Here is a 27,614-nt window from a genome sequence, read left to right as displayed (position 1 = left end):
GAGAGAGAGAGAGAGAGAGAACATGTCAGCATGCAAAAAAAAACAAGTGTCTTGCAGAACAGAGGGAGAGAGAGAGTGGGCTGAGAGTGTGTGGAGAGGCAGAGGAGAGTGTGGCGGCTTTAAGCAGCTCCGAGATCAGTGGATGCTGACAGACACGCAGCCGTTGAAGAGGGGAGACGGAGAAGACAAGAGTCTCACACTGTCACAGAGGAGAGACAGAGGAGGAGAGCAGATACACTGTCCATATTCATCATCACGCTGATTAGGACGCGAGGACAGCAGCTTCTCTGCAGCCACAGACGGTAAGTTACCAACCTGCAAGAATCAAAGTTAACCAGCAGATTCAGTCGCCGTCACGTGTGCTGCAGGAACAGCTTCAGGTGATTTTAGAGCCATTTTCCCACAAAAATTTAGTACAAATGGGATGCAATTCATTATTTTAAGGCTGTCACATTTTTTACAGATGGCAGCACAAACTCATATTCAAAATGAAGAGAAAATCTCCTGAGCAGCTTTTAAAAATCAATCCACGTTAGTTCATAACAATCTGCTGTGTTTTTGTGGAAAGGCTTCTATCATGTGCAGAGCTGTTTACATCTATTAATAAGATCTGCTCTGTTTTACACTGCAGCTGGTTGGTTAAGGACAGTGAAAAACTACCACCCAAACTGACTAAATTATTCATCACATTTATGAAGGGGCAAAGGATTCAGGAGTGGGGGGTCAGATCATGCATTTTTATAAAAGTCAGTGTCGATGCCTTTAACCCTTTGAAACCCAAATCTCTGTGCTGCATTCAGATGCCTTTCACGAGTATTTCACCCATTGACCCATCAAGCCATACATCTCAAGGGATGAAAGGGCTACAAGCAACTTGGGAAGAAATGTCCCACTAATTGCAAGAAACAAGTAATCAAAATAAAAAATTAAAACAAAAAAAGGCTGGAGAAAAATTTCAAGAGAACTATATTTCCAATGATCATATTTATATATTTAAAAACTATTTTACATGTTAATAGTATCGTAATCAGACTGATTTAGCGATGATTATAATTTAATAAACAGTTTTTTAAAGGTCATTATCCCGTTTTTTTTGTTTTTTTTATGCTGGCTTTGTTTGTCTGTTTCTTCTTGAGGTGCTCATTGCCTTTTCCCCATGTTTCTGAAAGAATTCAGGCTTATTTGATCAAGTTTCAAAGGGTAAAGTTGATTTGAATGTATAAAAATCTGACAACTGTAGGGCATATTTATATCTATATGCAGAGTATGTATGTATGTATCATATTTTTACAACATGATTACGGTTACTAAAGGAGTTCACAGTAAGAATATTAACGCAAAATATGTACAATTAAAAACAAAATGTTATCAGTCAAATTTCGTTTCTTTACTTTTCTGTATTTTTCGGTTAATGAAGTAGACTCGAGTGTAGGTTGGTGAAGACAGAAGCTGTCACGACAACTGTACAGAGTATAATAAGATCAATTACACTTAATGGAGAGTGAAAAGGCAACCAGATGGTGTTAGGGAAGAGAGGCAAAGCTACAGCAGTTATGTACACTAAGTTGCCAGTTTATTAGTAACACTAAAATTAATCAAATACAGTCTAATATAACCAAGGTTATAATGTTATAATGTTCCGTTTTTACTGTTTTAGAGAGGTGCTGATTCAACTGTATGGCCATTTTTGAGGATGTAGTTTTGTGATGCTGTACTGTACTGCATTACACTGAGAGGTGTTTTTTTATTTAGCCTGCCTTCAATTATATAAACTGGGGGGGAAATAATAAAAATAAGCCTTATTGCAGGACTGTTACTCATGTAGGTCTATTAGTACACCTGTATGGTATCCTCTCTAAGGCTTCATACAGCCCAAACAACCTCCATCAATAACACAGGCCGACTGTATGCAGCCCCAGACCCCTTTTCACCAACATGGAACAGGTTTCATGCTGGTTCAAGCTCCTAATTTCGAACTGTTCAGAGCATTACAATCAAAGATGAACTGGTTCAAAACTTGAAAAGTTAGTTCTTACATGGAACCAAAAAATTAGCACTAGAGTGTGAACTGTGATTATATCAGTTGGTGTGTCTTATTCTACAGGTTGGAAAGAAAAAGGCAACAAAGTCAAGTGAGAAACTGTCAGACAAAAAAGAGCGTGCAGTGGTCTCATTAAGTGTTGGTTGATGCTTGTTTTTAGGTTAAAACAAATATTTGTGATAACAGATCAAAAATTTGCAGGTAATCAATGTCATCCATGATTTTGCTACCAATCATGCTTCAGTTGTACACTGAACAAAGCCCTCTGTTGATGACACATCCTCGATTACCATGATTCCATTATACTCACTGACTGTCTAAAAATGACGGATGGAGCCATAATATCACCCTTTGCTTTGTTGACTCAGTTTTTGAAGGCTTGAGTTTGGGATTTTGGCTGTCACCATCTTTATCTTGGAGCCAGGAGTGACCATATTTGGACAAGAGAGTGGAGCTGTGGAGCAGCGAGTGGTGTATCTGAAATAGAAATAAGAGTTTGTTGCATCCAAACCAAACAACTGATTCGTTATTAAAACAGTCAGAATATATTTTCAATTTTGCCTCAAAGAAATACGCAAAATGACCACGACATCTTAAAACTACATTACATGATGGCCGCACATAAGTGCCAAAACCCTGGAAAAAAATGCCAACCCACGTGGACCCACGATGTCAAGTGTAACATTTAACAATGCTCCAGGCTGTGGTTCAGGTTATCGCCACATAAGAAGTATAAAGACCAAGATCATCTGCGTATTAAGGAGATTTTGGGAAATGAACAGGTCAAACAAACACAGGCCTTAACCTCAGAAACCATGTTTTGTATCCCATGTGAAAGTAAAAGTCAACATTAATTTTCTTTTACTTGACATTTTTACATCCGTCACCTAGTCACGTGACGTACTCTCTTTCCGACATAGGCCTCAACCAACTCAACCGTGCTGCTACTGTGTCATTTCAACACCACAACATAACATTTGCGCTGCCCTGCCCGGCATTAATACCAGACAGACAACTTTTTAGGAGGCGTGGTAGTATTTTAATACATAAGCATCATGAATGTACAGCAGAGTTTTGAAGGAGCTTTTCGTCCTGGGCACCAGAGCTGAGTCATTGTGAGAATGACATGTTCTGTGCTGCTGGCAGGTCAAGAGAGAATCTAAAGGGGGTCAGACGTCATGATCATCTTGCTCTCCTGTGATTAGAGAGACGGGAGATAAAATGAAGACTGTCCTCAGTCAGGGTCAGTACTAACATGCTGCTTCTGACTGCTTTTGGGTCAGGAAAGCAGGACTCAACACCTTGCATGTCAATGAGCGTATTGATTGGCTGATCACTTACTGATTGACGAGAGTGGGACTGCAAATGATGGAGGTACACTGTGTACAGCACTGCTAAGATCTAACTTCCATATCCATGACCCTGGGATTCAAGGCTGGAGAGAAACTGTGATTTTTATTTTTTAAATGAATACACAAACCTCTCCACCTTTGTCTCGCATAAAATAGTCTTTGGTCAAATTTTAACTGATGTATGAATTGTTATACAATAACAATTCCACCAGTTCTGTCCAAGTGCACGCTCATCTGACGTTGTGGAGCCACATTCCTGTTGGACACGGAAGGTGGCTTTTGGGATGATGCAGCACGGTCCTTATATTTACACAACAGCACATGGAAACCAACACGGACCATAATGCTGCTTAGGAAGGTAGAAGGTAGATGTATTATTCATTTTTTTAAACTTTGGAACAAAATTACATATGTCCTTGATCCGGCTACATCTTTGGAGTTGAAGGATGAGTTGATTAAAATCATCAGCTGCTATGAAAATTCCATCTGGTTGCTGGGGCATGTTGTTGCAGTGCATTTTTTGAATTTGCCTTGTGTCCTTGTGTCCTCTTGTGTCCTTTCGGCTCTGAACAAGGTCCGCCAGTCCAGCGCAATAGCTTGTTCCCGGACGTAAGGGGGTAAACCACGTCCCTGTGAAGACGTGCGCAGAGCAGTCTCTGATTACCCACTGAGTGAGTCTCAACAACCCGAACCAGCATAGCCAATTGTGCCTCTGACAGCCACTTACCAGGCTGCTATATTTGACTCCCTGAAAATGAAAACAGGTTGGTGATGCAGCACGACATCACTAAAATAGTGTGCACAAACTGGTTTATGAATGATCACAGAGCCATGATCAAGGCTGGCCTGCTGACAGTGTGAACTGGCCAGCTGTGGTGGGGTCCAGGACCCAGGGGGGCTCCGACAGGCTCAAATTTGCCAATGCCAGTCGCTTTGTGGCATTTTGAATAAGTTCAAATGTGTTTGTTAAAATACACCACTGAAGCATTCAGAGATGCACAATGGAATAAGGAATTCTACCGTGCTTACAAAGAGCACCGACAAAAATCAAATTAGACCAATGAATGGAAAACGTATTATTATTTCAGACGAGGGTATTGTTTGGTTTCTGCGGCTCTGAGCAGAACATAAAGGGGCTGCCATGTGCAGTCTGCTGTGTGCGCTGCCCTTGATGGGTACTTGAAGGGAATTATGTTTTGTGTATTTTGCATTTACCCTGCAGCATTAACCTACTTATCACCCATACAACGATTGCACTTTGTTGCTTACACTACAGTTTTTTTATTTTCTCTCTCTGGGAATCAGTCATGGGGAAGAACTATACAAATACAATTTATTCAGTTTAACTGAAGAGCTAATTTATCAGAATAATGTCGACATTTAGCAGTTTACGTAACACAGTTGTTGGGGGAGGGAATATATGGAAGTTTATCTGTGACAGAACTATTGAGAACATGATTTAGGCGTTTGATTTTTGAAAGATAATTAAACTCTTGCATTTTGGTAACGTTACCTTTCTGCTAGTAATGTTAGGTAACTACTTTACTTTTTCAGATTAAATGGCAAAGTTACAATTACTTAAATTAAATGGGGTTTTTACTTGTTTTTTTTTTGTCTCGGTCAAAGCAGACAAAAACTGCCTTTTCACTGGGAACTTGCACAACACTGATAATATTAAAGCTACTTCAGATGGCTATCTTTCATGTTTGTAGATGATAAGAATGTGTGCCGGTCTAATGTAGCCTGTCAACTATTCTAGTTTTTCTCCAAATTTTAACTATAGGAACTTTTTTGCATGAATGTTCTATTGTTCAACTCTTCTTAAGATAAACTTGGACATTTTTTGGGAATCATTTTTGTGACATTTGTTTTACTAACCTCATAAACTATAAAGACCACTATAAAAAATTACAGTAGAGAAAAAATGACGAAAATGTGTCTGCAAAACCCATATTCTTCAGGATCATTTTTTATCCATTTTAAAAATTTAACATATATCACATGATCATCAGCGAATGGTATTTGTCCAGTTCTCATAAACTATTTTTCCTTCTGCACATTTATATGTGCAATTTTAGCGTGAAATATTAAAAAGTTCATTCAAAAACAAAAAAAAAATGACTAAGCGCATAGAAAGAAAGAACAAAATTTTGTTGAGTCCTCTTCTTCTACAATTATTCCATATCATTCCACCAGAGAATTTGGGCAACCAGAATTTTACCTCAATGAGCCGACTCCTAATATTCAAAACGGGAGATTAAACAGTAGTGGATCTATTTGCATATTTTTTTCAAAATTTCTCGCCAATTTACTGAAAACTGGATCAAAATTTGGTATAAATTTAGATAGATACATACCAAGACCAAAATGTGAACAGAACTATTTATTTGTCAAAAGATCAAAACTAAATCATAATCTGATATCAGAGTTGGAACTTTAACTTAAATCTATGGAATTAGGGGCACATCCTTTATGACAAATTACCTAGAACTCTTAATGTGCACAACACACAGAGAGGAAACTTTGTGGTTATATTTTCCTTTATCTCAAAAATCATCATGTTTCAGAAACCGTTCATGCTCAAATCCTGGATTTCAACTTTAGTATAGTTTGAAGTTTGTAGTTTTGTCATCAGTTAAACTCTGCAGCATCGTGGCACATTCAGGTTTCACGCTTGCATTTTTGCTGCATTTGGACCAACATTTGTGTCACAAGCCTGATTCGCCAGCTTCTTTGTGTGATTGTTTTTCAAGGGCTTCCATCCATCACAATCAGGACTGTTGGGTTTTTTTTGTTGTTTTTAGGAAATAGGCTAAGGGGAGAACAACATGTTTGGTGAGGAGCGGTGCTGATTGAAAGGGCGAATGCTACCTGTGTAACGACAGCTTTGAACCCAGAAAAGGTTTTTCTGAGGACATAACAGTGTTAAACGTTAGTCACACTCAGTATTTTCCCTTGTCCTTCTTCCATCCATTTTAAAGGAGCGCTGTGTGAAATGCATTTAAGGCCTCTGGAGGACAGACATGTGTTTTAACTTACGGTAATGGTGTGCATTTTTTAAACTGTGTCTCTTGTATCTGGCACTTCCAGGCCTAATTTAAAGGAGGTGACGGGGGAGGTGTGGAGGTGTCGACTGAGTAAACATAAAATAAATTACACATCCATTTTTCTCTCTTAAATTGACTCGGGAGACTTCAGCATGTCTCAGCCTCCTGCAATATTTAATTGAATTCACTGCAACCCTGGCAAACTAATTAAATCAGCACTTTTAGAGGAAACTCATCATTCCTCATTCTCGATCCTTTCACATGAGAAACCTGACGTGTGGAAAATCAATTCGGTGCATGCCTATCACCATATGTTAACCTATGATAACCAATCTAAGCATCTAAATGGACATTGATTTTAAACTTGATAAAAAGATTATCATAGATATTATAGATAATTTATGTTGTTAAATCTAGTTTTTATCAGCTGAGGCTTTGATCCAAGGTTAAGTCCATTTTATCTTTTAATGGTTTTTAGTGCGTCATTCATGCTTTTATCACAACCTGTTTGTTTGGTGTAGTGTAATGCACTTTACATTGATGTGAGCTAGGCCTCTCTGTCATGCTAACAGTCTAAAATGCTGCTGCGCATCTTTTAACGGGCAAACATAAGCAAGAGCACTTTTTCCCCATTCTGACATCCCTCAACAGCTCCCTGTATGTTTTAGGATTCCTTTAAAGATTTTATTGTTTGCTTTTAAATCTTCAAATAAATTAGCTCCACCATGCATCTCTGACCTTCTACGACCTTACTTGTCACATGGTGCCAATCTGCCAGTGACCTTCTGCGTCTACTCATTTTAGGTCTTTTTCTGCATTAGTTGTTTACGCTCTGGCCATATAAAAGATGTCAACAAATGCACATATTGGGATGTCGTCATGGTGAGATGAAGCGACCCATTACCATGATGTCAACTAATCCAAATGTAGTGGGACGAAGCAGCATGGTCCTTATGTTTTCGCAGCAGCACCGGCTGTCATGATGGTTAGGATTAGGCAAAAAAGTCACAGACGGTTAGGTTTAGACAAAAGAGGCACATGGTAAAGTGTAGAAAAAAAGCACACACACACACACACACACACACACACACACACACACACACACAAAAAGACAGAAATAGTGAACTCTCTTTCACAAAAGTCAGTTGTTTGTGGGACCCATTCATCTCCTCACCCGCCCCACAACCATACTCATGCTCCCTATATTACATCGCTACTGGCAGAGTTATTACCTGAAGTTGTCCTTCAGCGTTTCACACGTGATCGATTCCATCCGGCCATGTGTTCAAGTGACACCATCAGTGCACATTGCCTGTGGACGTGCGCGCTGCCCTCCAGCCTCCCTAATTTTAGTTCCACTGATTATTTAAATAAGTGTCCCCTTTTTTTTTTTTTTTTTTTTTTTACACTTTTGGCATTCATCAGGCTGAAAAGAGCCACATTAAACAGGTTTGTCCGGTGAAGTTTAATGAATTTAATTGATGGAACTAGTGTGAGCAAAACTTGCAGACAAAAGTATGTTCAGGAAACAAATACAAAATTGTTCTTGCATGAGTAGTATAAAATAAATAAATAGATTTAATAAAATAAGTCCATAATATACGTGTAAGATTGAACACGTTAAATATATCTGATGACATATGTAACAATAGTGTTCTTGATTCATTATTGTTTGCTCCTAAAACATGTCGGCTAACAGCAGAGCGGCTGGAAGGCAGAGCTGAAGCCTTCTCCATATTTAATCACAAACTGCACTCCAGACTGGGTGCTGCAGATCTGTCTATGAAATGAGATGAAATGGGCCCAGCGTGTGAGCGCTAGCCACCACAGCGGAGAGAGAAGGGAATGCAAATGAAAGAGAGAGAAAGCGTTTTCAAAGCACTCCCTCCCTCACAGTTCATTTCTCCTGCGCCGAGCCACCGGCGACGATTATGAAAATAGGGTGAACATTTTTCGAAGGGGGCCAATTGCAGCTCCGCTCTGGGGATCAATTTAGTGTTTGACTCTGACGAAATGCTCCTTCAGCTCTGTCAGACCATCATTAGGGCAGCAGAGGCCGCCTTCTGGAGGAATTGATGTTTCAGAAAGAAAGGAGAATCAAATAACGTGTGAAGGTAATGGCACTAAGGTGAATGTGCCTGGAGACTTTAAGTATTGATACTGGGAGAACATCGTGCCACTTCATCTCTCTGCTCTTCTACAAGCGGCCCGCTAACGCAAAACTCCTTTTTATCCCCTTGATGGAGAAAAGTTTGCCAAATAAAAGCAGCACAGACTCATTTTTCCACTGCTTACCCCAACATAATGATATGATTTCTCCCTTTTACTGGCTCTGCATGGCACAGGTCTGATTTTCAGCAACTGTTTCAGAACCAGGCAAGCATCACAGTCAGCAGTCAAAGCTTTAAAATTAAATTTATTATTATTTTTATTTATTTTATATTTATTTCAAACTTGCGTATATTGGGTTGATTTTTTGTTTAGAAAAGTGCTTAAATTATTTTGTCACGTTATTAAATATGTAATTATAACTTATATAATATATGTAATTATAATTATATAATATAGCATTTTTCTTTTTTTTTCCCCTTGCTTTTTAAAATTATCTATTAAATCTACTAATGTCTTGCAATTTATGAAACATTTCCTACCAAGTTATGCTTTGCCCTTTTTTTTTTTTTTTTTTTAGAAAATCATGTACATTTATTCAAGTTTCAAAGGTTTAAATAATTGTAGGTTTCAAAGAGTTCATATATTTATCAAACACCCAAGATTTGACCCAGATGTTGTTTTTTCACCTTGAACAGAAACCATAAATAAAATTAGCAAAATTATTTGCATATATCCTAGCTGCATTAATGTAAAGAATGACTGTGACTCTTGACTTAATATTAAGTTTTCTGCCACAGCAATGGCTAACATTATAGATTATCTTCTACTTTTTAATTGAATTAATGTAATTTAATAATTAAATCATTTCAGTCAGTCTCTCTCAGACTGCACTTTGAGCATTTGTGGAGTCTAAGGAACCTCTCAATGCCTCTCCCTGCTGTCCAGCCTCCTCCCTATTCTGCTTTTTAAAATAATCAGCTATAGACTGCTTCATTTTTGGAACATGATAAAGGCCTTTGCAGAGTCAATCTTTTCTGCCCAAAGTTATTGCATGTGGTGGCATGGCAGCATGATATGCAGAGGGTTGGTGACAGCTCAGAATGCAGCTGGACAGAAGCTGTCACGTCTGCATGCTACATCGCTTGATAGCGTCAGGTTGAAACACAGCCGGTAACAACGTAATATAAGGAGCACAAAGGTCCCCATAGGGCAGGAAGGAGGGGCGGCGGATGGATCAACAAAACCCAGACTTTCATGCAGGAGTCTGGTGATTTTGTCTCGTGTGAATGTGATAGGTGTTTTCTGCACCTAACAATGTGCCTTTTTTGCCTTAACCTAACCATCTGTGCCCTTGTTGCCTAATTCTGCTTTTGTTGACGTTCTGGTGTATCCCAACATGTGCTTTTTGTTGACATCACAGCGTTGTTGGTGGCATCCCAGAGGGTCAACAGCAGACACAGAAGGATACCCAAAACATAATATGTAGATGCAAAGTCCACTAACAAAGTAGCAATATGTGACGACTTGGGATGTGAATAAGTCAGTCTTGAACAGTGATCTGCAGCTTTGCAGGCGTCTCACCTAGATGTCACACTGTCCACCATCCCTGCTCATACTCTACGTCACTTTAGGAACGTTGATATGATACGTATGGCATGTACAAATGTAACACATCTGTGGTTTGCAGAAATGCAGCAACGGGTTACGTAAAAAAGATTTTTGTTGTTATTGGTCTTGGACAGTGATTTGTGGCCAGGCAGCCATCTCATACATTACAAATCTCACATTCATTTGAGCTAACACAGATATGCTAAATAAGCTCCATGGTTAACATGAGTTTCCTCTGAAATAAAATAGTCATTGATTACTGTAATTTCAATGGAAGAAAATGAAACCAAAAACTCAAAATGTGGAAGAGGATCTGACATGGTTATAACACATGGAAATCTATTACCTTAAGTGTTAGATTCCATCCAGCAGTCACTTTTTAAGGAGACGGGCTGGTGCATGGAGGACATTATCAGACACAGTGGAAGGGTGGAAGAGGTGGATGGTTTTCTCTGCTGGAGAAAAGAAAGGCAGATATTAGAGAGATAGCAATATAACAGTTGGATAATGCAGCAGTCAGACTGTGAGCTCCTCCACTGATTACTTACTTTTCTCAGTAATTATGGGCCTGAACAGAAAGTTCTGCAGTGATCTGAAGGTACTCATTTTCACAGATGTTGTATCGGCGTTCATAAGTTACCTAAAGTTTTGTCATAGCAAGATGACAGAGTGCAGAGACAGATAGACTCTACCTTGATAGAAAATAAAAACAAATAACATGGTGAACATGTATTTGATATGCTATGTAGGATTCATCTACAGAAAACTTATGTATTTTTTTCTTTCTTATATTAAATGATGTGGTTCCAAAATCATGTTGTTGTTATAAATCTTACAAGTTTCTTATTGGTAATGCAATTGGTCTCAAGGAAAACCCAGCATGCACCCGGTCTTAAAATGAACGACAAGGGGTGTCCTTCCAAAGACCATCTTAGACCATAAAAGACCAGGCTCAACCATCAAAAGATGAGCAATACCTTTCAAGACAAAGCAAGGCTATCAATTCAGGATTCTTAGACCAACGAAAACAAAGGGTGTCCTTCCAAATGCCAGCTTAGACAATAAAAGACTAATTCAACAAAAGCCTTTTGGTTCCTACAGACAAATCTTTACAAAAGGCACAAAATATAAAGACTCCTTTTTTTGAAATACTATATAATATCCTGAAAGAGCTGGTCACTGTACTTTTTATCAAATCTTACTCAAACAGGAGAAGTAGTTCATATGTTGGGGGCTATTTTCATCAGTGGATAATCCAAATTTAATGCTCTAGTTAGTATTTGGTTCAGCAGGACAGTGTCTGTAGGATTAAGTTAGAATAGACTACATTGTGTGTTTACGGTGATAAGTAAAAGTGTCACCCAGTGCAACAGGTGTGTTGCACTGGGTGACACACTGATGTGTTTTTAATAGTTTCTGGACAACAATGGAGATCTAGAGCACAGAGGAGGAAGATATTCCAGGGTTTGATACTCATAAAAACTTGTCAGTAGAATACATTCACGAGTTCTGTTGACAAGAAAATTATATAATCAGACTGCTCTATGTAAAATTCAGATCATATGGGATGTCTGCATACAATTCTCAACATGGAGGTGACCAAGTCAGCAGCAAGCAGCAAATGGTGCTAACGGCATAAACAGTGCTAAAGAATGGCAACAGTGGTGACAGGGCTGAGGGTGTTAACCAGGGGGACTCAGAGAGTGGACGATATAATTTGCTGATGACACTGTAACCAATGTACAAGCACAGTGCAAAGCCTGAAATAAATATTCAGGCTCTTATCACAAACTATTTATACAGTTTTCTCCGAAAAATTGTGCACCCAAATTCATACCTATCCTATGTATTTTGAAAGGCTGCAATCACGTGACCAACTTGCTGACAGGGGTAAAAAAGGAAGTAGTCCTGAGTAGATTGGGTGGGTTGGGTTGGTAGTTGGGTCATAGAAATCCAGGCTTTTCCCCTGGACATTCATCTAAAGACGCATGTTCAGAACCATGTAAACTTTGAGGGAACGTTTAGTCAATGGGGGAACGTTAATGTACATCCTCAATATGTTTCTTTTCCTGAACATAACCAAGTTACTTGACATGCCTAAACCTAAAGACACCCGACCATGTTTCTTTCATAGACCTAACCATAGCATCTTTTATAACCTGAACGTAACCTTCATAACGGTATGTTATTTGCGTAATTATACGTTAAGGATGTAATGTCATTTGTGGGGCGCCAATTCGTATGAGAACATACATACTGTTGTGTGTGCATTTTCAGAGGACATCATATGACCTGTTCAATGAAAATATGTCAAAATATTCAATGGAATTACCACCAAGGTGACATTTCAAGCTTCACGCTATTCATCAGACCGTCACACCAGACCAAGATGAAGACTTTGAGTTAGTGGAGATTCTCAGTCATCCAGATCATGATAATTCTTAGTGCTACATCATAGGCAACTAGATTTGCTTGATCTTCTTGAAGAGCTTTCACCTTTCATCTGAGAGGCTTTCTCAGTTCTAACACAGAGAGAGAGTCGTTGAGGTCACATATGATCTTTAAGTTTTAGAGTTATTAGGATCACATGTGAGTCACTGACACACCTTGCCATAATGTGGGTCATTAGAGTTAGATGTGTCCAAGTGTGATTGGGTGTTAAGCCGTCTAGGATTAGAATTTAGGACTACATTGTAGGTGGGCGATAAGACTCCCAACCAGTCTAGCTCTCATCTCTCAGATGAGAGCTAAAACGTCTTCAAGAAACTTAAGCAAGTCCACCTGCCTAGGATACATCACTTAGGATGAGGAGTTTGTTTAGCTGTCTTTGGCATGATCTCTTGTCCAGCACATAAACTCCTATCATCTGTATCTGCATGCTTTTGAAAACTTTTTATAAACATGCAATAATGTGCACGACAGCCAGATGCACACAACAAACCACAGAAAAGCTCAGATTACAACACACACACATTGAGGGAGGAGGAGCACGACTTCATTCTCTGCTAATTATCCAACTATATCTTTATATAGCAACTAGTAGGTGCTGCATATCAATGCTCTGAATGTTGTACACAGAACCTTTGATGCTGGGACCTGATTAATCACTGGTTTGAAATTGAAAGTAGGAATTTGGGGACTTGACATACTAATTAAATGACAGCTTTGCTAATAGCTGGTGCATTCTAATCCAGAACCAAAGTGGCTGACAGACAGATGGACTCACTAACATAGCAACATGTCCATCCTAAGTGCCACTTCACTAATGGAACAACGACAATTCAAAGGCTTCAAGGCTTTTATCTATTCAGCCCATGTTGTATATACGGTTCAAAAAGTAATGTTTTTGTGAAACATACAACTGGGCAATATAGCTACACTGACAACAGCAGCCCTGGCCATTTATAATGTAAGGTACAGGATCTACATACTTTTCTCTCATTCTAACACACACACTCCACACACACACAAACAAACTGATATATTCCATCTACCAAGCATTACTAACTTCAAAAGGATGATTGCCTGTCATTAGAGCAGGCAGACGGGAAGGGAAGGTTGCAGTGGAGCTAGCAGCGCGTCGAGAAGTGGAAGACTAACTAAGACTTTGGAGTCTCTGTTCTTGCTCATCCATCATTGATGTTTCTCGAGGGGTACCGTTTATACTGCACATTAGCAGCTGTTACATCTGGACTGCTCTGAACTCAGTGTAGCTCTGTGGTTGGCCTCCAAAGAGCTCAGTCCTTTTTGCTGATATGATGTTTGGAGAGAAGGGAGTGATAGTTTGTGCTTTTTGACCCACACCAGCTCCATCAAAATCAATTTCAAGCGTGTCTTTTAGCAATATCTGCACCAATTAACTGCACTTTCTTGCCTCAATCACTATACCACAAAGTTGGACATTTTTTTCTGGCATTATCACTAAACCCTGAGCAATGTTTCTAGGCATCTATTGTTACGTGCTGGTGGTCAAAGTTTTATTTAAGAGAATTGGGAAGCTGTTGGAAAGCGATGTGGTGGGTTGTTTTTTTTTTTTTTTTTACCTTTTTATGATTTTGACTGGACTGAAAAACAACTCTGACATTCTGTTTCAAGAGGGAATCAAAATAAGCTTTTGCCATTTTGTTAACCATGTGTGTCAGAGGACATCTGTATCAAACTGGAACTCTTAAACTCCCCACGCTGCACTGACAGATGCCCTTTCAGCTCTTGAGTAGTAGTAGGCACAGCTTAACGTCATCTTGTGGTGTGTCCAGTCTTTGATGCTGCATGTGTGAACGGGATACTGTTAACATGCTATATAGATCAGTTACCTAATGACTGGATACAAATTGCTGCCTTGCAAAAATTCTTAGCCTGCAATGTGAACATTTGCATATCAAACTCTTATTGTGTGTTACCTTTTAATTCATGAAAAAATGAGAAAATCTGAAGGGGAATGTATTTTCACTGATGGGTGCTGCACAGTATAAATGTCCTTGTGTGACTATATATGTGCATGCACTTGGGCAAGATGGCTGCCAGCTGCTAGCCACTGTTCAAGACCAAAAAAACAACAAAACTGGTTGTTAGCGGCATTTCCAGTCATAATTGTGCCACCAAAGCACAAATCCGATAACATCTTGACCATAGCGCTGTTGAAAAAAAGAGTTTCAACAAAGCTGCTACATGATAAGCTATAAAATAAATTGTTACATATTCGTGGTTTGTAGAAATCTACACTTTGAACATTTACTCTCATGACTGGGTTAGGGAGATACACGAACACTGCTTAGACATGTCACATTAGTGGCTCTTTAGTCCAAAGAATGTGGTCCCAGACACAATCTGTCTATGTGCCAAAAAAAATGTTCAGGGGACATCCAGTTATTTGTTTTCTGAAGCCACTCAGATCTCCTGAGCTACTTTTGCGTCACGTCCACATGCATCCACTTCATCATTAGCTGTTACAAAAATATCCCAAAGGATATGCTCCTGCAGTAGAAGTTCCTCACGTCCAAGATAATTTATGTATCTACGAAGTAGCTCCAAAACTAGGTCTCTATTGACTTTAAATCCACGAAGAATGTGGTAAGATGACAACTAACTTTAGTCTCACAGTAGCAACCATTTAGCACAATATTTACTGGTCCTTTCAAAAGGAGCACATTCAGTCCCTTTGGGTGTAGGTTGGTGAAATCAGACTCACGATAAACCATAAGGATGAGCTTGCCTCATGAGTAAACAATACATACCATCCCCTGACACATATATGTCACTTTTTACTTTGCAACATTCTCATGAGCTCTACCTCCATCTTGAAAACATGATCTGTGCACCATCATTGATACTAACCTTTTTTCACTGAGTGGACTGGATCACTAAAAGACCAACTTAAACCATAAAATACTAGATCAGACAATCATAAGACCATCTCAGACTATGAGACATTGGTTGAACAATCCAAAGTCAAGCTTAGACCATCAAAGACCAAGTTGAACCATCAAAAGATTAGCAATACATATCAAAACAAAGCAAGACTATCAATAGGGCATTCTCAGACCTACAAAGACAAGGGTTGTCCATCCAAAGTCCAGTTTTGACTATCAAAGACTAGGCTGGACCATCAAAAGATCAGTAATACCTATCAAAACGAAGCAAGACTATCAAATCTTAGATCAAGGAACTTGGAGGTTGTCCTTCCAACAATCAGTCAGTCAGTCAGTCATTTTCTGTAACCGCTTGTTCTCATAAGGGTCACGGGCGGGGTACACCCTGGACAGGTCCTTCCAACGATCAGCTTATACTATTAAAGGCTACTTCTTCATAAGTCCAGAGTTGAAGTCTTCCCAGTACACCTTTGGCAGCATACACAATCACAGGACCAATGTGTAGCCTACATTTAATCAAAAGACTAGACAATCAAAAAAAGAGTATAAAACAGCAAAGAGCAGGCTAGAACATCAAAAGACCAGAGCAGACCATCCAAGACTGAGTAAGTCAGTCAAAAAAAAAAACAAAAACAGACCAAACATCACCCTAGACCATCAAATAACCTGTGTAGACTGTCACAGAACCTGCTTGACCATCACAAGATCTGCTTAGACCAACAAAGACCAGGTTAAGAAAAAAGAAAGCTTCAAAGCCATAAAATGCTGGCAGCAATCCCAAAGTAATTTCAGCTGCAAACTTTTCATGGGAGAAACAGCTTCATAGGATATGGCACTAGTTTCTACATTCTGATGTGTTTTCAGTATATTTTGTAGCTTTTGGACAACAACTCCCTTGATGCTGTATGAATGTACTGTATATACCATTGCATTTCCCCATTGTACCTCTCACAGATAAGAGTATTTTGCAGCTGCTCACAACAATAGATCCTGCAAAACCTTGGTGTTCGGGAATAGAACAGGAATGGATGCCAAAAGACAGACTGAATAGTGACCATACCATTTAATTATTATGAAAGACATTGCATACATTGTTGAAAAATATGTGGATAAGCGTGATTTTAATGTAAATGAGCTTTCATGCTGTTCCACTGTCATGTCATGACAACAGGATGTCAGTTTTTAGCAGATGCACCTCTCTGATGTGTGCTTATTAATTACTTGTTTGGCGACATCCATATATAACAGCCCAGAATAGCACTCTGTTTGCACTGAGGTCATCTGCTTGTAATGGATACAGACTCTGCTTTCACTGCAGGCAGCACTTTGATATCTTTTTATTTAGTGAGATTGCTTTATACAGCATTGAGCAATGATGCAAATTTCTCTTTTGACATGCAGCCCAACACTTCTTGTTTACTGTCATATCATTTGGCCAAACACATAAAATGTGTTGGATATAGAGAGGATGTGGCAGTAATTGATGCAGGCATAGACCTTTATACAGACATACAACCTTTTCTTATTCTCAGGTTATCAAATTACAATGTTTTGTTTTGTTTTGTTTTTCACAAAAAACAAAACCTAACTTGGTTAGGTTAAATTAATAATCATGTTTTGGATTAAAGTAAGTATGTTGGTACATAATGATTTGTGATGAATATTTGTCATGAGGAATATCAGTGCATGCTTGCATGCTCTCAATGTGCAGCAAGTAATGCCGCAAACATGTTTACATGAAGTAAGCTGAAAGCCTTTGGCATCAATTTGATGGCCAGGGAATAAGAACTGGCTTCTACAAAAGTCTTCAGCCAGGCTAACAGCTCTGTGAGGATGAAAAAATATTTGAAAAAGAAGCACACATAAGTACACAAAGTACAGCAAATGCTGATGGGATTGTCATTAGTTTTGCAGGTATTCGGTGATAAAAAGAAGCATTGGATAAAATTAATATTATAAACAGATAATGGCACTACATAAGAAGCCAGGAGATTACCAAAATTATTAAAATTCATCCTCTGACCGCATATGTAGTCCTATTCATCCAACAAGTGAACTAGCCTCAACACTGATTTCGGCATTTGCGAATAGGTGTGAATTAGAATCATATGAAACTATTTTGTTGACAAATGTGCAAAATGTTTTGATGATTTGGGGGCAATTTTATATTAGATCTTATAGAGGACAGTAGAGAGATGACAGGGGATGAGGGGACAAATAGATGGCAAACATGTGACAAAGGTCCTTGGTCAGCCAGGTGTGTTGCAGTTTATAGCACTAACCACTGAGCCATCAGGGCTTTGCAATGACGTCCTTGTAATGCAGTGTGGAATGCCTCAGTTTGATTGAATCAGAGAAAGTTTGTACGGCTAATTGGATGTAGAAATTATTACCTTTTTGTTTTTCAGTTGTCCGTGACAACAACCTTTGTGTTGCATGCAAAGATATTAAAAAATCCAGTCATAAAACGTTTGAAATGATTATCTCTCAGTGGCATAGCCCAAAAAGCACAAAGCTTAAGTGTTGCATGTGAACATAATTTGTAGTAGAGTTGCAAGCTGTTGCAGTCCAACAAAGCTGTCACTATCCACATTAGCAGTCATATGTGGCAGACAGAGTAGATGTTAATAGACCAGCATATAGCACAGAGGAGGCATTCAGTGAAATGCATCAGGATGAGTGGGGGTTTGACATGTCAGCAGTTACAACAGATAACACTTTCTGTGATTCTAATGGAATACCATGTGTTGGCTGTAATTTGGATGTAGCCTTTCCTAAAGGTCTAAATATTGACTGGAAGTGGTCAGTACCAACCCATTATCATTCCTAGGTCAATAAATACAGACTCTTAGTCACATTTTTTGACATTTATTAGTAATACACAGGGAATCCTTTAGCGTCTTTATGTGATGCCTAGCTGAAACACATTGTAACGTGGTTAATGTCATAAATAAATAAATGTCATAAAATGGTTAGGTTAAGGCAAAAAAAAGGACTTGAATAGGGTTAGAAACAAGATCATGTTTTGGGTTAAAAACGTAAAAGGTAACGTTGAATAATCATGTAAATATAATCATCATGTAGTTAGGTTAGTGCGCAATGAGTAGTACCGAAACAATGTAAAGTTACATAAAAACACTGACTTTCAGTTTCACAAGAAATATAGGTAGGCCAACATGAGTTATGTAATGTTACATAACACATCATTAATTTATTTCAAATGGAACACAATTGCAGTCTCCTGAGTGAAAGTCTTGTTTTGTTTGACTCATCCACTTCCCCTACTTGCAGACTTTTTGCAGACTTTTTGCCGTGGATTGGTTTTCATTTGAGTTTATAAATGACCTGGAGATGAGAACGGGTTGTAAGTAAACTTTGTCAAGACTGTTTAATTATTGTCTACGCTTTTCTGTTATTGTTCTTACCATGTATGACAATATGTACATGTTGATATATCTATACTACAAGATGATGAGACAGCATGGTGGAATAATTTCTAACAGATTTGCGCAAAAATTAAACAATATTTACTAAATGTCGATAAAGCACAATTGCAAAATGAATGGGTTTTTCATTGAGTGATGTTATGCAGTATTCCAAGAAGCATGGGGATGGATGTTAAAAACATAAGTAGGTCTGATTCTATTGCAACCACTGTACTAGTCGTCATTATTTTTTAATCCAAGGCGACGTACGCATGTTATGGAGCGATAATAGTAAGCCCCTTATACGCTGGAGTGGGCATGTATGAGGTCGTCTAGGAGGTGATAGTCCATGATTTTACAGATGCTCAACTTTTGAAGAGTTATGTGATGCAATAACAGCTCTGGTAGCGCCGGCTGCATCATGCTTGCATGTTTTTTTAGAATTTCATGTGACTCTTCTTTCTATATCATGTGACCTATAAAAGCGAAAAAGTTTTTCCATTGCAGTTTTGTCAAATATGGCTTTTTCGAACTGCCTAAAATACGAGCTCATGTTAGCATAAAAATGGGGTTTTTTTGCAATAAATGGGAGTTTTTTCTGAAATGAACGAGTTTCCATTGGGTGTATTTTATATTCGTAATTTCAATTTGAGGGTTAATGGAAACCTGCCAAGTGAAACAGACAAAATTCTCAAGTCCTAAAGAAATGGCCCATATCTCCTAGGGAGTAATTGGTGAAATCCTAATACGGAGCCATCATTACGCATCAATGTCAAATGTCCTTGGTGCTCACAATAATGTTGAATGAATGGAACTAAATGTTGAGGGTGAAGGTGAAGTCTAAACATAATTGAGAGAGTTAAGTTTTCCATTGTGACACTTACTATACAATAATTAGTTTTTCTCGGTTTAAAATCATTACTGAATACATACTAAAAAAGTCTCCAACCACGCAGAGGAGTGTAGGGTTAGTTAAAAGCAAAGATCTACGCAAAGCAAAATAAAAGGTTTCATTTTCTTAGTCTGAGGGAAGAAGAGATGCTGTAAATCATCATTTTAAAGGGGGTTTGATAGAGGATTTAATGTTTATAGTGGGAAAAAACATATTTACTGAGTCACTCAATACAGAAGAAAATGAAACTTAGATGAGTTTACACTATCGGGTCCATAAAGCCGAAGAGACAAAGCAACACATATGAGAGGTTATGAACAATGAGTGATGGCACTGACGCTGATTATGCCTTTAACCTCATATAACTGCTTTTGTGTCACTCAGTTCATTTAATTTCTTTTGTGCCTCATTTCTCAATAGTGATAAAATCTACAGTGAGGCAGAAAAAAAGCAATAAAGTCACTCACTCATAACCACTGTGAGAGAAATGGCTGCAAAACAACAAGGGTTTATTGAGCATCATAAATACTCAAAACTATTCTTTCATATATCACAAAATAAGCTACCAAGGCCAATGTAAAGAAAATATGCCTCTATTCTTTGTTTTCATCATCATCATCATAAAAAAAATGTCCTCTTGTGGTTGCACTTGCACATCAAAAGCACAAGTAAATCCAATTTTGTCTGTAATGATGGTGCCTGAAAACTAAAAAAACATGGATGCTTCATGTCATAGTTCAACCCAAACTGAATGGATATAATGTATTATTGATCATGTACTAAATTTTCAAACTCAACATGACCATCTTGGGAGTCATGCAGCTGTCTAGAGTTGTCAGATGACATGAACAATCGCAGGTTGTCAACACAGGAATTCATTGCATCCCTACAATTCATTCCATATCACAAGAATATGCTGTTCAAAGTTTGGCAAAATTATGCTAGGGAATAATATGAAGTCAAGATACCATGTACCATACAACAAATCAAGTTACCATCACACAGTTTCCTCTGCGCACCAGTCAAGCTGCAATTACAATATATATCTATGTCCGTAACAACATGGATGCTTCACACACAGCTTCCCGCAGGCAGCACAGAAGATCTCACAGTTTTAAGGTTGACACCCAAAATTAGTGTCATCAATTCAGTGTCTGACCAAATGAATTCTTGAGTTATGGCCCAAAACATGTTTTAGAAGTTTACAGTGACCTTGTCCTTTGACAACCAAATTCTAATCAGTTCATTCTGACGACCAAGTGAACATTTGTGTCAAATTTGAACAAAGTCTCTCAAGGCGCACTTGAGATATCGCATTTACAAGAATGAGATCAATGCAAGGTCAAAGTGACCCTGACCACCAAAATCTAATCTGTTCAACACCGAGTCCAAGTGAAAATTTGTGCCAAATTCTAAGGAATTTCTTCAAGGTGCTAAAGATAGTGCTTTTACAAGAATGAGACAGATGAGGTCACAATGACCTTAACATTTGACCTATGACCATCAAAATCTTATTAGTTTGGCCATGAGTCCAAGTGAATGAATCTGCAAAATTTTAAGAACTTCCCTCAAGGTGTAAGATGACACGTTCACAAGAATGAGACAGACAAAGTCACAATGACCTTGACCTTTGGCCTATGACCACTAGATCTAATCAGTTCATTCTTATGTCCAAGTGGGCATGTGTACCAAATAAAAGATATTCTCTCAAGGTGTTCTTGAGATATCCAGTCACAAGAATCAGACACATGCAAGATCACAGTGACCCTGACCTTTGAACTATGACCACCAAAATTGAATTGGTCCAACACTGAGTCCACATGAAAGTTTGTGCCACATTTTAAGGAATTCCCTCAAGGTGCTCAGGATATCACCTTCACAAGAATGAGACAGACAAGGTCTAGTTATTTTTATCTGTATTTATATGTATTTTATTTTTAGTTAGTTTGTTTGTTTTCTTTCCGTCTTTTTTCCCTCTTTAACTATTTTCAACTGTTCCTTACTTGTAACTTCCTGTGTTTTTTAAAGAAATCAAGCCAGTTGCTCAGGTATCAGAGGGTTAAAGGAGTCATTGCTGCATTTCTCAGCAACTTTTCGCCACAAAACTTGAGTGGGTTTTTTTCAGCAATCTGTTGCTGTGTTTTCACTGTGGATTGCGTCATGAGCCATTGTTTTGTTATGACATATTACTGTCTTTCCTGCCGAGATAATGCCATGAAAAAGGGCTGTTTTTTAAATTTAACAAAAAAAGAAAAAGAAATTACTGCTTTTTCATCAGGATGGTGCCACCACATACTGTTATGTTTTAATGAGACATTGCTGCTTTACCAGCAGGAACTATGCAAGCAAAACTGGGTATTTTAAGCCAAAACATTATATTTTCTCATACCCAATTTTTTGTTATGCCTAAACCTAACCCCATGTTAAGCACAGTGTTGTTGAAACATTGAAAAAATATAACAAATCTGCTTCATAATAATGTACAAATGTAACGTATCCGTGGTTAGCAGAAATGAACAATGCCAACATTTTTTTCAGGTAATTGAGTTGCTCTAAAAGGGTTGCTCTCAATTATCACCCAAGGTCTTTTGGCGATGAGTATTGCTGCAGAGAGACTGCATGCGAATGTGACAGTCTAGAAAATTTTGAGCCAGTGAAATATTTCATACCAACAGACACAAACGGCAGTGTCCTCATTTGTCTGCTTTTACATTCTTTGTAAGTGACGAAAAGAAACTAATGCAGTGTCAAGTCCTCCAAGGTATGATTCACTTGTGCTTTGATGTTGTGCTTGGTGTCTGTCAAGAGGCAAACTAAGTGACACTTCTTTGTTTTCTTACAGGTTTTTTTTTTTTTTTTGTTTTTTTTTTTAATAATCCAGGTTGCAGAAAATGGGAGCACAATGTACCCTGAAGGGAAGCTACGGCAGGAACCCTGTGATTTCTCCGCACTCTGCAATGACTATTAGATTCAACAATAGAACGTGAGTGCCAGAGCCAAGCAACACCACCTTTAAATGGGCACTCTATGTAATTTCACCAGCTTGAACGCCCCCCCCCCCCCATCAGCAAATGGAGTTTTTTGTATGTACTGAATGTCCAAGTGGTCCTACCTTACTTCTAATCAGGGCTCTGCACCTAGTACAACCCGGAACAGATGGGCAATAAGATGTGTGAAAGAGAATGAAAAGCTACGTGACTGCCCACTGAGAATTCTGAGAATCAGAGTGTACAGTCGTACTTTAAAAGAGACTGCTGTTTTCTTTTTGCTAAGAGAAAAATTATGACAAAGGTCGTCTGGACTTGATAATGAGAATTTGCTGACAAGCAAGGACATAAAAGACCCTTGAGAACCAAGGACGCATGGACTGTGAGAAGACGGAACAATGGACATTTTTATGACACAATGGACATTGACGTACCAATATATATATTTATCCACTTTTGTGATATGAACACGACCCTCTTTTCAGTGGATGGTCATAAAAACAAAAAGGACAATAGAAAGCCCTGAGACTACTTCCAGGCTGGCAAATGTTCCACAAAGTCAAGGAATCTCTCAAGCACATGTGGTTATGTTTTTTAGATTTCTATACCAATTGATATATTCTCCTAGCTTCAGCCACCTGACAAACATGGGCTTGTGGCAAATGGTGTTCCTGAAAGGTTTTTAAAATAGCATTATGGAGCAAAATTGTAAAGAAGTACCATCCCCTGTCCAGACAAATGCAGGGGGCCATACAAGCTGTTGATTAAGGTTATTTTTTTAAAGCTAACTCTTTGGTCATTCCAAGAAGTCCAAAGTTTTACTACAGCTCTCGAAAGTTCCACTGGCTAGTATCACTGAAACTTAGCACAACATACCAACAAAAGTGACCATGGATTTCAATGGGAGCCAGGACTATGGGTCCTATCCAACAGGGCTGCCCTTTAACACAAGCATGGACTATGACGACTACTATCAGGAGCCTGATGCCAGTAAAATCATCATCCCATCCATCTATGCTCTTGTCTGCTGTGTAGGTCTTACTGGCAACGCCATGGTCATCTACGTCATTCTAAAATATGCCAAAATGAAAACAGCCACCAACATTTACATCCTCAATTTAGCAATTGCTGATGAGTTGTTCATGTTAAGTGTTCCTTTTCTTGCCACATCGGCTGCCGTCCGTCATTGGCCCTTCGGGTCGCTGATGTGCAGGTTGGTGCTAAGTGTAGATGGCATCAATATGTTTACATCAATCTTCTGCCTGACTGTGCTGAGTGTGGACCGGTACATAGCAGTAGTCCACCCTATCAAGGCTGCCCGCTACCGCAGACCAACTGTAGCCAAAGTAGTCAATGTCTGTGTTTGGGGGCTGTCACTCATAGTCATCCTGCCCATCATTATCTTTGCAGACACTGTCCCAGCGCAGGACGGTGGTGTGGACTGCAATTTTTTGTGGCCTGAATCAGCGTGGTCAGAAGCTTTTGTGGTCTACACCTTCCTGTTGGGGTTTCTGCTGCCGGTTGGAGCAATCTGCTTATGCTATTGTTTAATGGTGGCCAGGATGCGAGCAGTTGGGCTAAAAGCAGGCTGGCTTCAGCGACGGCGCTCAGAGAAGAAGATCACACGCATGGTTCTGCTAGTTGTTGCAGTGTTCGTTCTCTGCTGGATGCCCTTCTACATTGTCCAGCTGGTTAGTGTTTTCCACCGGCCCCCAGACCCCATGGTCACTCAGCTGTTTGTCATCCTCAGCTATGCGAACAGTGGCGCCAATCCCATCCTCTATGGCTTTGTGTCAGACAATTTCCGGCGTTCGTTCCAGCGCATTGTTTGTTTCCGGTGGCTGGAGTCCGGGCTGGATGCGGAGCAGGTGGATTACTGTGCTGTAGCTTTGAAGAGACAAGCAACATGTAGCCCTCTGGATTTTCCCAAGGACTGTATGGCTTCTGACATGGTGTTTCGCAATGGGACATTTACCTCTCGTACAACCACAGTGTAACCAGAGCAGGACCTAAATCAAGTAGCCACAACCTACGAAGGAGTTTTTCAACCATGGGCTTCAACAGGGGAGATGATACAAAATTTTGATTAATGTATTTGTTATAAAAAAAAAATCAAAGTACATAAGTTTCAAATGTAATTTCCTGAAAAACACAAATGTGCCACACAAAAATGTACTTGACTACATGTAAACTTTTGGGACACAGGGCAGAAAGCTGAGAAACCCTAAAGAACAACAAGTGGATGAGCAGAAAGTGTACAGTTCAGCAGCCGATCTGGCTGTCTGACACGTTTGGAGAAAAACTAATGATGAAAAAGATGTATATAATTGTAAGGATTCCACTAATCTTATTATCAAGTGGGCAAGGATGTAACACAGGTGAATGTAAAAACAAAATGGTAATACTCATTAACATTTTGATTCTGTTGGGTGAGTTATAGTCAGTCCAGAAGATACCCAGGTACCCCATGAGCTAATTTGAATTGTGATTTCATATGTTCATTTGTTATAATGTAATTTTTCATTAACAGACACCCCAAATACTAAAGCATACAATGGCACTCCCACACCCATTAAATTCTACAGTTGCAGTTAAAATCCAACTTGATAAAGTTTAAATTTACTTTCTACAGTTTCAAATTCATTGTTCAAATGCTACCATGCCAAAATAAATACATATCACCTACAATTAAATAAATAGTTTACTTGATAACCAATTCTGCACCAACCCCCCCCTGAAAAAAAACAGTAATGGACCAAACATAAGCTATGAGGTGGGTGGACATCTGGAAATTAAAGGGCACTATTGGGCATTATAAAAAATCAGGCTTTATATCTTTTACAAAAACATATTTATTTTTTGTCTTTTTAATAGAACTGTCCACAAAATAGAAGCTGTGCTCAACAGGTTTTGATTCAGTTTCATCACGTTTAAATCTCTATTTCAAACTTTTAAATGTAATTGATCTAGTTTAACTTATATGTAGTTGCTCTGCGGATTTGTTCAATGCAAAGTTTAATTCAGTATTTTCAGCGAATTGATATTTTTTGGGAAAAACAAGTGTTACCACACTTAATGTCATAGTATGCTTGTGTGGTGGTTTTACTTTTCAGTAACACATAAGAAGGGTTTGATCCTTTAAAAAAAGAAACACACTTGGGGTGGGTTGGGGGGGGGGGGCTCATTGTGTGGGGCCCCACAAAAAAGGCTTGTGCTATTGCTGAATATCACCCTTGTAAGAAAAGGTTAAATTATTGTGTCATTTTTTTGAAATGTTGTTTGATTCTTTTTGTGTGCCTTTCTGTATTTGCTGTACCTATAATTGTTGAGTATTTGTTGGTGACGCTGTTAAAATTTGAGGTTGTCTTTGCAAATTGAGCCAGAGCTGTTTTGTTTGAGTTGCACAACATGACAGAAATGGCTGAAAAAAACCCAAGATGTGTCTGTTGAGTTCATGTTTCAAAATTACAAAGGCTCACAAAATCGTCTATTCACCTGTGATTTCACTTTGTCATTTTTATGTTTTACAGATTAGGGGGAGCAGAGTGCACAAGGCATGGACTCTATAAAAATGTCCAGCCTTATTAAATCCTTATATTAAATGACTTCCTCATACCTGTTTAAATGACCTTGCGCTTTTCCTTGCAGATATTCCTGGCAATTATGTGCCCCACCATACACATGCTCATTTTGGGCACTGTAAGGCACAAGTGTACCAGCCAATGAAAAAAAACAATTACTTATAGATGATGTTCCTGGCCAGGATCCCTGTACCATGACGAATACTTAGCCAGAATTCTATGGAGCTAAAACAATGAAAAATACCTTACGTATGTTTAGATGGGTACTAAAAAAAATTCCCCAGAAAAATTATAACTACTGTTTTGATTTTTAGTTTCTGATGTTTTGCAGGGACCAATTTCAGTATTATTCTTTATGTAACTCTTTGTTTCATTGTCAGTTTTTTTTTTTTTTTTACACTTGTCACTTTAGTTTCAATTGTTTTTGGCAGTTTCAACTTCCTGTCACAATACATTCTGTCATACCTGTCCATTCCCATGTACTGTAGAAGGGGCTCTACTTTCCAATATTGTTCACATAACACGCCTACATCGCCTTGGATTGGAAATAATGATGGCTAGTGCTGTGGCTGCGATAGAAATAAACCTGCTGATTTTTTGAACATCAATCACTATGCATCTTGGAATGTTACCACCAGAAACCTGACTATTGAACTCAGTCTCTGATCACCAAATCCTATTCAGTTCATTGTAGAGTCAAATTGGATGTTTGTGCCATTTTTTAAAAAGAAAATCCTTCAAAGTGCCCTTGACATCTGCCCACCATAATCTAATCAGCTGAATGTTGAGTCCAAGTGGACATTTGTGTCCAGTTGAAGAAATTCCCTCACGGCTCAGATCAATATTATGCAATCAAAAAATTAAAAAACAATTAGGTCAACATATAAGAATCTAAGGTTGCTTTCACACCCGTAGTTGGGTTCAATTGGTCCTGACCAAAGGGAAAAAATGATACACTGTTGCATTTTGGTTCTGGTTCGGTTCATGTTCATGTTCATGTTCAAACAGACTTTTTACAAACAAACCAAAAGGAGTAAACATGAGGTTCTACCGACTGACAGGTAACTCACTTATTGGACAGTTTCAGGGCTGGCATCCTGCATCATCAGGACCTGCGTGGGGCAATCAAATTAAGCTGACTAATCGAACTTCAAGCAACACTTTAATTCTTAGTGTGTTAATATTTATGTTCTTTGGTGT

General features: G+C 38.7%; 1 protein-coding gene across 1 annotated transcript; it reads left to right on the top strand.

Moving 5' to 3' along the window:
- Positions 1 to 105: 105 nt before the first annotated feature.
- On the top strand, positions 106 to 27,192 carry sstr1b (somatostatin receptor 1b). Its single transcript, XM_042512623.1, has 2 exons — positions 106 to 302; positions 22,728 to 27,192. The coding sequence occupies exon 2, from the start codon at positions 23,724 to 23,726 to the stop codon at positions 24,828 to 24,830; it is 1,107 nt and encodes a 368-aa protein (XP_042368557.1). The 5' UTR covers positions 106 to 302; positions 22,728 to 23,723; the 3' UTR covers positions 24,831 to 27,192.
- The last annotated feature ends 422 nt before the right edge of the window (positions 27,193 to 27,614 follow it).

Source organism: Plectropomus leopardus, chromosome 23, assembly GCF_008729295.1.
Source record: "Plectropomus leopardus isolate mb chromosome 23, YSFRI_Pleo_2.0, whole genome shotgun sequence".
Classification (NCBI taxonomy): Eukaryota; Metazoa; Chordata; class Actinopteri; order Perciformes; family Serranidae; genus Plectropomus; species Plectropomus leopardus.
The sequence above is the reverse complement of the archived record's forward strand: the minus strand, read 5'-3'. Positions and strand labels throughout refer to the sequence as shown.

Excerpts from the sequence above, each read along its gene's own strand:
- sstr1b (XM_042512623.1), top strand. The coding sequence starts at position 23,724 with ATGGATTTCAATGGGAGCCAGGACTATGGGTCCTATCCAACAGGGCTG.